The 11,399-nt window shown below is 37.0% G+C and overlaps 2 protein-coding genes across 3 annotated transcripts; both read left to right on the forward strand.

Moving 5' to 3' along the window:
- The first annotated feature begins 501 nt into the window (after positions 1-501).
- cbx3b (chromobox homolog 3b) lies at positions 502-6,457 on the forward strand. Of its 2 annotated transcripts, none has more exons than XM_041793957.1 (5): positions 502-639; positions 1,037-1,177; positions 1,252-1,411; positions 1,858-2,027; positions 4,794-6,457. In XM_041793957.1, the coding sequence occupies exons 2-5, from the start codon at positions 1,038-1,040 to the stop codon at positions 4,912-4,914; spliced, it is 591 nt and encodes a 196-aa protein (XP_041649891.1). In that variant the 5' UTR covers positions 502-639; position 1,037; the 3' UTR covers positions 4,915-6,457. The 2 variants fall into 2 exon arrangements, with proteins under 2 accessions (XP_041649891.1, XP_041649892.1); XM_041793958.1 differs by having other exon boundaries at positions 1,255-1,411.
- A 302-nt stretch (positions 6,458-6,759) lies between these two features.
- snx10b (sorting nexin 10b) lies at positions 6,760-8,911 on the forward strand. The gene is made up of 6 exons (XM_041793956.1): positions 6,760-6,899; positions 7,112-7,245; positions 7,340-7,440; positions 7,809-7,910; positions 8,098-8,307; positions 8,509-8,911. Exons 2-6 carry the CDS (start codon positions 7,153-7,155, stop codon positions 8,636-8,638), a joined length of 636 nt encoding a protein of 211 aa, XP_041649890.1. The 5' UTR covers positions 6,760-6,899; positions 7,112-7,152; the 3' UTR covers positions 8,639-8,911.
- The last annotated feature ends 2,488 nt before the right edge of the window (positions 8,912-11,399 follow it).

The raw sequence follows: 11,399 nt of genomic DNA on the forward strand, positions 1-11,399 counted from the left end.
ATTTCGTTTATAATATAATATATTATATATCAAATACAGTATTTTTTCTTATTCTTTTTATTTTTATTTCGTTTCTTTCATACTATTCCATTGCTTTATTTTACTTGTGTTTTAGTATGTTTTTGGTTTTTTTTACTCTCACATTTATTTATCCTGCATAAATCTTCAAAATAAACCTCCTGTTATAAATTTGCTCACTCCCAATAGTCACTGCCACCATTTATTCCCAGTGTGACATACCAAGTGTATACACTCCCATGTCGTACCCATCTGACGCCCATGGGTGGCAGGGCTGTTCCGGACCACTGGACGGCAGGGGGTGGGGCACTGGCGAGCGGACTGCTCTCTGATTGGTCGCCGGCGTGCGCGTCCCCGTCGTCTCCTCCCGGTTTTCCTGGCATGACCTTTTCCCTTGGCAACCACTTCCTCCGAGCATCCACGGCCATCTTTAATTTTAAGTCATTCATGAAAAGTTGTTCGGCTCATATAAACACGCCGAGCAACACAGTTGGCACCCGAAAAGCAGCTTCGCCGTCGTTGTGTGCATGCTGTTTGTCCTGCGACGAGCTCCACGCTGAGCTGAGCCGAGTCGAGCTGAGCCACGCAGCTGTCCGCCGAGATTAAGTAAACACCAAAAGCGTACGTGCATATTGTTCAACGTAGCGTCTCGTGCATCACTAAGGCTCGTTTCTTTGATGTTTTCAGCTTCATATTTGCACTTATTTATCTTAGTATAACTGTCTGAACGAACACACGTGTGTAAGGACTAACGTGTTGCGTTTAGAGCTGCTTCAGTAACATGTTGTGCTCCTGAAGTAAACAGCAGGTGGAGCGCTGTAATAAGAGTGCGGATCATTGTCTGAAGGGCACAGCACAGTGGCCAACACTGCCATGTTGTTCTTCATGTACAGCGTTTATTTCCGTCATCACTGCAGAGTTTCAACGAAATAAAATACGTTTCTGATGTTGTTTTATGTTGTTCGTCGTTCCTGTGTCTGTTTATGATATTCAGTATTTTGATTTCAATTCATGGCAGGATGAGAAAGAAGCAGACTGCCAAACAGAGGAAGACTGAGGAGACTACAGTTGTCCAGGAGTTTGTGGTTGACAAGATAATTCGTCGCAGAATATTTAATGGTAGAGTGGAGTACTACCTGAAGTGGAAAGGCTTCACCGAGTGAGTATAGTTGTTTGCTTTCTGTTATCATGAAATTCTCTGCTTGATTTTAAAGTGTATGTTTTTTCTGTTAGCAGTGCTGAGAACACATGGGAACCTGAGGACAATCTGGACTGCCCTGAACTCATTGAGGATTTCTTAAGAAACAGCAATTTCTCTGAGGAGAATGAGGAAGAGCAAAGTGAACAGGAGTTTGTTCCCAAAGAAGAAATGACGGAGGAAGAGACGGAAATTGTGAGTATGTAGGAAACAAAGCAGCTGAATGTCTGTGAGATGTTCTTAGTTGTTTCCATGTTATTTAGAGAACTTCCCCACTTAAATCTGTGTAAATATCTCATTATTGGAATCATTTGTAGTTGGTGCTGTGCTATGTTTTGCTGATAAACTGTAAAACTTCAGGGCCTTTTTTTCTTGATATGAAATGGTATGAAGTAAAAAAAAAAAAAAAAGCAGATATGTTGGCAGACTTGCACCATTTTTAAGCTCGAACATTCAAAATGAAACTGAAAGATAAGAGAAAGTGGATAATTTGGCTGTCCCCTAAAAGTGGAGGCAGCAAAATTTCCTGTATTTCACAATAGGCCTGTACAGTTAAAAACATAAACAAATCCAGATAACCTCCTTGTTGGCATTTCGTCTTTTCTTGTACTACACGTTTCTCCTTGTTGCTCCCTTTCCAGTCCTGTCTGCAGTCCCAACAGCGGTCTCACACCCTACAGAGCAACAGCGATGTCCTCGAGCCAAGCGACGAGCAGTCAAACACCCCCACTGACCTCAGCACATACCTCGAGCCTGAATGCATCATCGGCTCCACAGACAGACAGGGAGAGCTCATGTTCCTTGTGAAATGGTAAATCAGCCGTCCCCTCTCTTTTGTCCTTGAATGAACGCCAGGTACATGTTGGCTTGATTAGAAGAAATCACCCTTGATTCCATTGAAAGCCACAGCCCTCATGTTCAATCAACAAGTATCACAGAGTTTAATGTCACATTTATTGAGCTTGTTTCGTAATAGGAGTGTATCATTAACTAAGGAGTTAGGTAGTAACGTAGTTAGGTGTCATTGGCCTTTGCTGGCTGATGAAACATTGTTGGCATAAGCGTTCTGGGCTTGTCTGAACATGGTGAAGTCTGGCGATGGTACATGTGATAAAGGGAAATGGTTTTGACAGGAAGTCGCTGCATGAGCTGTGTGCAGTAGCACTGAGCCTTGGATGTTGTTTTCTGTGGATCTTAGGGAGTCCAAGAAAATGCTGTTAGCTTTGGCTATGTGTTTATGAATTTTTAATAAAGGCAGTTTTTTAGCAAAACAAGCTGCAATAATGTGCAAGCTAGGATTTTTTAATATTTAGACACTCTTAAAATCCTGTAGAACAACCTCTCTTTCATTGAGAAAGACCAACCCAATGGCACTAGAAATTCAAGATCGTAGTGACATGTTCATCCAACAATATTAAACATTTGCTCAACTTTTAAAACATCTGGCATGGTGCTGCATTTAGTGATCACTTTGTTGAATTCCTACCCTTTGCCTGATAATCATGACAGTGAAAAGCAAGGCCAGTTCGATTATAGAGCACCTTTCATTCATAAAGTAATAGAAAGTGCTTTACACAGTAGAAAACAAAGCCTTTTTACAACAACAAAAACATAAAACACCTGACACAATTTTCACATCAAGATCTTTTCTCATGCTGTGAACTATATTTTCAATGTTTTTAGTCCAGTTAGCACTCAAACTTGTTGACCTGTAAGCCAAACTCATCTTTGGTGGTACGAAATACCTCACAGCCACCAAACAGCGCGTCCACATCAGTGCTGAACCTTTCATTCTCTTTTCTGCTATTGGCCTGAATTCCTTCTTTAATTTTAAACAAAAGTCTCCAAAATGTCTTTCAGCAAGATATTATCAGTGCCACTTATTATGAAGAACAACATGCATTGTTTTATCAGTAATTATTCAGCCTTAAATGAAAAAGTATCAGTGTTTACAGGGCACAGATGGCCTTTGTTGTAACATTTAATGTAGCTTCTTGCTACTCATATAATCCTGTACTCCTGCACTTTAAGACGATGCCTGCAATATGATATCTCATCAACAATAAGCCTTCATATGCACAGCTCATTGGCTATGATTACAGAATATCCAGTGAGACCTTTTAAAAGGTAAGTGATGATAATGAATACCACAGAAACACAAGATATAAACCCATGAAATGAGGTGGGTCGGATGACCCCCCTCTGTGAAAAGTCAAAAAGAACTGCAACATGATTCTAGTATTTTAATATATAGGTGCATCAAGGAAAAAAAAAGTAATATAATGTAAAAGTTATTTTTTCCATTATTTTATTTAGTCCATAAAGTTAAATTTCCATATATTCTAGATTTATCTCATACAAAGTGAAACATTTCAAGACTTTTTTTGTTTTAATCTTGAGATTACGGCTAACAGCTAACATAAAAACACTATCTCAAAATATTATATTATTGTGGGAGCACAGATGGTTGAGTGGTTTGGGGCGCTACCCATGTGCGCGGGTGGCCGGGTTCAAAACAGTCCTGTGGCCCTTTGCCCCATGTCTCTCCCCACTCTCTTCCCTGTTTCCGAGTCTGTCCACTGTCCTTCCTCTGTCAGATAAAGGCATGAAAAGGCCCAAAAATGAATCTTTAAAAAAATATATTATATTATTGTAGAAAAGTCTGGTTTGCGAAGGTTTCCTGTGCCTTCATTCTCTCACTCTGGTTCAGTACACACAACCACAATCATGAGGAAGACTTCTGACTTGACTACTGCCCAGAAGACAAACATTGACATCCTCCACAAGGAGGGTAAGCCACAGAAGGTCACTGCTGAAAGAGCAGGCTGTTCTCAGAGGCTGTATCAAAGTATATTTATGGAAAGCTGACTGGAAGAGAGTAGAACTTTCAGTCTTATTCATTAGCACTGCTATTGCTTTACTTTAGGCAAAAACTACAAGCCCAATATTTAAAACAAAGTACATATGTAGACAAAACTATTTAAGTTAATCATTACCTCTGCCAAGGAGGTTATGTGATTGGCAGGGTTTATTAGTTTGTTAGCAACATAACTCAAAAAGTTGAGGATGGATTTTGATGAAATTTTCAGGAAATGTCAGAAATGGCATAAGGAAGAACTGATTAGATTTTGGGAGTGATACGGATCACCGTCTGGATCCAGGAATTTTTTTAAAGGATTCTTTACTTGGGAGATGGGCTAATGGTGGAAGTCTGCGCTCTCCAAGTGCTTTTCTAGTTTATAGATAAAGTGGACAAAAATTATGGATCAGAATCACAGTGAAAGCACTAAAAGTGAATTCTGTCTGATTGAAGTTTATCAGTTGTAAATGCTGATTAACTTCACAGAAGGAGGCAGACATTCTACCTTTAAGTCAGAATAACTGTCGCTTATATCCAAACTCAGTCATTTTTAACAAGACTCTTCTCTAATGAACAGTAGTTTAAAAATTTTTTTGTGCTAACAATGACCTGTTCTTTATTTCTAAATTGCATCTTGTGCAGTTGCTTAAACACTTTACCTACATCAAAAGTTACAGCCACTTTAATGGTTCCCCTTTCCATTTGATTCCCCCACAGGAAGAACTCTGATGATGTAGCCCTGCTGCCAGCCCGTGAAGCCAGCGCCAGGTGTCCCCAGGTGGTCATCGACTTCTATGAGCGCAAGCTGACATGGCACTGTGGAGATGAGGAGCCATGAAGTAGGCAGAGAAACAGCTGTGCTCTCACCTGAAGCTTAGTTTAACCTCCATCAAGCATCCTCCTCTTGCTGACATTAGATGCAAACGTTGTGGAGTTTTAGATCCTGGCAGGTGCGAGATCCTCAGCGGGGATGGATTTTAAGTGCTCTGACTCCTGCAGGGCTTAGAAAAAGTCTGTGTGCCTTTGTGCAGTCTGCGATGGAGACTAAATCTAACCTTGTGCGTAGAGCAGCTGATTTTCTGGGTCAGACTAACCTGTAGCAGCTTTGGTTCTGTGTGAGCAGACACAATCACTGTGGATGTGTTCTTATCTTTTACTGTTGTATAGTAATATAGTCCTGAGTGGGTGCTTTATATTTTGACTAGCAGCACTGTGTAGAGAAAGTGAACTAACTACTGTCCAAACCGTACCTCCAGTCCATGTAGCGCTGAAGATTGTAGACTTGTTGTATCAACATGTGTTGTTTGAGGTGCTTTTGGTGTGTTACATTTGCTCAACCCTTGTCATTGATGTTACATATCTAAAAAATGTTGCCCACTTGAAATTTCCTTCTTATTCCAATTAGCCGCTACAGACCAAATGTTCCCTTCTCCTCTGTATTGAGTTAAGGTTCTCAGAAATGTTGACACTCCTTGATATCATGTGCTTTAAAGCAGCAGTATTTTACTTTAAAGCTCTGGTGTGCAGTTTTAAATTAGTTGTGAAACAGGCCAAACTAGTGATGCTTTTTATGACCTACAAAAAACAAAACATCAGGATAAAGGGTAATAATTTCTAAATTGTTGATTTTTAATGCCTGAAACCATTGGCAGGGGGTGGGCTTCAGATGAAGCAATACCAGCACGGTAAAGTGGCAACCTTTTTTAACATTTCCAGGGCAAAATTCAGAGTATAAAAGGTGTGACTGTAGAAGATCAGCAGAGTGTTAATGCGTGATCATTCAGTCACATGAGGTCCTAAAACTCAGCAAAACATTTGAGTTTCTCTTTAGCTTTAATGACCGATAGTATGAAAAAGTACAGAAACTTTGAAAACCCTTTTGTTTCAGTTCAGAAGCTTTGCCAATTTAGACAGTGTGCAGATGTTTGCCTACAATATTTGGTAATAAAACAGAAGAAAGACCAAGCATTGGCTGCCTAGGCCTTATATTTTTGTTTTTGGTGCCATGGCAGCCCCATATTGAAGTATACTGCAAAGACTCTAAAACATTTGACATTTTCTAACTAAAATCCAAGCAGAATTATGTAAAAAACCTAGACTATTTCTAAAACTAATGTATTTAGATACATACATTGAACTGTGCACCTTTGATGGCTAAAAGATTGTTAAATGTAGCACTTTAGATATGAGTCTCCTATTTTTCAGGGCCTGTTTCTTCCAGTAGTTGTACAGGTTTGTGTATATGATCCATGTATTCTGATGGCACTGTCCTGACTCGACATATCTCCCATGACTGTTCTGGGACTGAACCTTAAACCTCCTGAAACACATCTGCTACTGACTTACTGTAACTGTTGACCATGGATCTGTGAAGTCTGTGAATAAAAAAAAAAAAAAAAAAAAATTTTGCAAAGTTTTTCTTGGATTTTGTTTTTTTACTTTCACTTTTGCAACATGCTGAATCATAATAGAGAAGCATTATGATAAGTTTCACTTTGAGCACAGTCAAGGGTGAGTCTGGATATCTGTTTCTCCCTGACAGCCAAAAATATTCATGAGTAGTATTGGATTGATTTCTTCATGCTAGCACATGTGCATGACAGCGCTGTTACTTATTAATCAGGGGAGAGTGCTGCTGATTTGATATTACGAGGAAAAGGAGGGGCCTATCTTAGTCTTGTGGCTTTATTTTGAAGCCTTTGCTCCTGGACAATAAAAGTGAGAATAAAAGGCGCAATGCTGAGCACAGCAGAGTTTGTTTGACTTTGCTGTGCTGAGATTCAAGCGGGAGAATCTGGATTACAAGGAAACACTAAAAGTCAGGTTGGTCAGAATGCTTTCCTTTCTTAAGTTTTCTAGTTTTTATTATAAAGGTATGATTAAAAATGTTTGGCTAAGTCTTGAAAAACAACTTTTTTCATCCCTGTGAGCAATGTTGGATATTTTCAGGGAGTTTCCTACTCTGGTTTTTGGTGTTTTAGTCACCTCACTTCCTCTTACTGGCCGTGAAAAACTTCCCCTTTCTCATCCCACAGTTTAGTCCGCTCAGTGTCTTCTCGTCTCTCCTGCCTTCTCCATGCAGCCGGCCGTCAGTGTCTGGGTGCGGGACCCGCGGATACGAAAGAATGACTTTTGGCATGCCTACATAGACTATGAAATTTGTTTACATGTGAGTACAATGATAAAGACAGTCACTTTATTCTCTAAAAGCAAAATAGTACAGCTTATTGTGATATGTGTTTACTATTTGTGTTCTGTTTTAGACTGACAGTGTGTGCTTCACTAAGAAAATCTCCAGTGTAAGACGGAGGTACAGTGAGTTTGTATGGCTTAGGCAGAAGCTACAAGAAAATTCCATGTTGATGTAAGTCAGATTTTGTTTGTACACTTCTATTTTCATACAAAACAATAAGATTCGTTTTGTGGAAGCTCCAGTTGGACTTGCAACTCTACATTTTTATTTTACTCAGTTTTTCAGTGAAAAGTGTACTTGAGTTTGTGAAACATCTCGATCTCATAAACCTTGAAAACAATATTATTTTATATTTTACTTGTAAATTATTTCTGTATCTAAGGAATCCAATGTTATTTTAAGGTAACAGCATAAGTCAAGATGTTGGCAAAACTACAGAAAGTTCCTCATTACCACAGGAAAGCTGAGTAAAGGACTGCATTTCCATGGAACGCTTCCATATCCTGTAACTCCTGATTACATTTTTGTTATTTTTTTAGGGTACAGCTGCCACAACTTCCCCCAAAGAACCCCTTCTTTAGCCTGAACAATGCCCAACAGATCACAGAGCGAATGAAAGGCCTCCAAAAGTTTCTGGAACAGTAAGAGTGACCTCAATGATCAATAACCTTATGACCTTTTTTTATGAACTTTAACATACTGAAACACAAAGATAACAATATGATGGATCGATGTTTCCATAAAAAAACCTTGTGACCGCACTTTTCTCATAAACAAGTGATAAACTGTGTATGACAATCTTATTTCTTTACTGCCCTTGTTTCCCAGGATCCTTCAGAGCCCTCTGATTCTGTCCGACAGTTTGCTGCATCTTTTCCTGCAGTCGCAACTCAACATGTCCAACATGCAGGCCTGTGCAGCTGGAAGGACGCGTTACTCTGTAGCCCAGGCAATCCAGAAATGTGGTCTAAGGCGGTTTAATTCAGAGGAAGATCTGCAAAAGGACCTGTGCACGTCATGTGACTCTGATTCTGATAGGTATTGACCTGCTACACATTGGTTATCCCACACTTTACCTTTCTCTTCACAAATCCATCAATAGAGCAGGTTTTCTGCTACTATACAGGCTAGGATAATTTAAGTATTTTTAAGTATGCACATAATGCTCCACTCTATTTCTGTTCCTTGACTGAATGCTTAAACTCTCTTTCCATACCCCTGTCTCATCTGTCATTCCAGTTCTGATTGTCGAGATCCAGAACCTCGGATTAAGGATTTGGCATTACACAAAGCAGCCAGCACAGCTTTACTTGGTCTCATGGGCACTAGCCAGGAGGAAAACCTCAGCAGCTCATCTGATTCGACATGAAAATATTTTAGAAATGTTTTGATCTGAGAGGAAGATATCTGTCTGTTACATTGTCATACTGCACTTTTTTTTTTTTACTTTCAATTGTTTCGCTTCATGGCATTTCATGTACAGCACAAAGTAGTTAAAATGCACTTTTTAAAAATCCTTGTTTATGTGTCTCTTTTTATGTACTGCTTTAAGGTAATAGCAACAATTAACCTGAAGATGGCAGTGTTGTTACATCCATCTGATGATGAACATATACTGTAATTGTCTATATTGACTTCATAAACATGCTTATCAAAATCATCGTGATTCATTTCAGATGATACAAAAGGTTAATTTTGACTCATATGTAAAAGATAATGATTAACAGTCAGTGACAGCTCTCTCTCTCTGGCTGAACTCCCCCTCTTAATAAGGGTGCAGGCTGGAGAGCTTGTCACCTGATGGCTGCTGCAGTTTTAAGACATCTAATAGAGGCTCTGTAGAGTTTTCATATAATCCCTGTTTTGTGTGGGACTGGTAGGAAGCTGTGAGGGATCCCAAAAGACTCGTTGGGTTTAATAGGACTACCAGGTATTAAGGCTACATCATTCCCTCATGAACAAAATACCAGCTGCACTGCAGCCACCATTCCTACTTCTGAGTGGCCGTTTGGATAACCTTAATGACAGTTTTTAAATGCATTTATGTTTTAATATCTAGCTTTTTCTTCACATTTAACTAATGCCACAAATATAGAAATATAGATCAAATTTAGATTGAACATTGAAGTTTTGATTCAACATTAAGATTAAGATATGATATTTAGATTTGACATTTCAGTTTAGATATTACATTTAGATTTAAAATTTAAATTTGGCATTTAGATTTGAATAAAAAATTGAAATTTAATCTCCTAAAATGTTTTTAACATCTATGTGTGGATGTAACTGTTAGAGAAAGATTAAACGTTTAAATTTAGATTTAAGGTGTACATTTGGATTTAGGGTTTAGTTTTAAAATTAAGCTCTGGGTATAATATTAAGTTATAGATTTAGCATTTAAATTAAGATATAACATTTTGATTTAACATTAAGGTTAAGCTTTTACATTAACACAAAACATTTATGTTTAAATATAATTTTTAAATTAAACACTAAGGTTTAGATATAACATTTTGAGATATTGTTTATATTTAGAAATCATATTTAGATTAAGATTTTGTATGTAGATTAAGATTGAACATTACAATTGAGATATAATATTAAGAATTAGAACATCTAGATTTAGCATAAAGGTTGAAATATTACATTTAACTTTCAATTTAAAATTAACATTGAACTTTCAGGTAAAGCTTAAAATATTAAGCTTAAAATGTAACATTTAAATTTATATTAAAAATTCAGACTTGGGTTTAAATTACTGTTGTAATGTGAATTTTAAATTGCATTATTTATCATGACGTGCTGCTGACCTCTGCTGACCTCTGCTGACCTCTGCTGACCTTTGTGTGCTGCGGAAATAAAATTTTACTAATAGATTTAATATTTAGATCAATATATATTTTCACATTTAGGTTTGGATATAACATTTAATTAATATTTCTGTTAAGATATAACATTTATTTTTAATATAATATTAAGATTTAGATATACATTTAAATTAAATCTTTATATTTAGATTGAGACAACATTTAGACTGAGACTAATTTTTAGATTAAGATATATTTTTTAAATATAAGTTTTAGACATTTAAAATTGGATATAATGTTTAGATTAATATATGATTTTTAAATTTAGATAAAGCATTTAAACGGTTCTATACAGGTTTAAAATGCTTTTTTTTTCACAAAATCACATTTTTCAAATAATGTATGTATCTTGTTGTGAAATTAGCCTACTGTGAAGAAAATGGCCTAAATACTGAAATATACTCTATATGTGTTTAAAAAAAAAACTGTCATCAAGTTTTGGCTCATTCTTCAACTACTGTCCATTTTGGTTTAGAAAATTTTAGAAAATCTAACAGGTTTTTTTATATAAACATTTGATATGTGTTGTTATGTTGTTTCAATGACAAACACCTTTTAACTGTCTGTGTATGTTTTCGTTCATCCAGGTCATGGTCATCCAATTCTTTGTTAAAAGGGCGACTGGACCTGCAAGAGGTAACTTTTAACTGTTTTACTACAGTCTTTCAGTCAATTTTTTACAAGGCACAGTCATCAGCTTTCTATTCCCAGACATTGATTGTAACCACCAAAACTGCACAATTTTCAAAACTGCAAAATATTATTAGTGTGACTGTTATTTTTATAAATTTTATGTAAAAATATGTGCCATGATGTAGATGACATTGCGTCATGGAAACGATTGTGCATGCTGGAAATAACATGACAAACAGAATTGCTGAACAGTGTTCATTTGTATTTTACCTGAAACAAAATAGCATCAATTTTGAACCATAACTTTATTACTTTACCTTAAAACATGAATGCACATTAAATCAGATGACAGAAAATGACTCCTTATGTGCTCAAACCTACAAGCAAGTTGCAAAAGTTGAGCTTGCTGTTGAAAGCAAAACAAAGACAGTTTAACTTAAGAGCAACAATCAAACCATAGATTTGTTTTCACTGTAAAATTACATAATATGTTGAAAAGGCAACAAATTGAAATTGAAACACAATGTATTCATTTACTGCTCTCCAGCCATGTTCTCCCCTGTCACATGACTACTGCTGTGGTTTCAAGAACACAAACCCTAAAAAAAACTCCCTAAAGTTACATTTGGT

The sequence above is a fragment of the Cheilinus undulatus genome, linkage group 8, assembly GCF_018320785.1.
Source record: "Cheilinus undulatus linkage group 8, ASM1832078v1, whole genome shotgun sequence".
Lineage (NCBI taxonomy): Eukaryota > Metazoa > Chordata > Actinopteri > Labriformes > Labridae > Cheilinus > Cheilinus undulatus.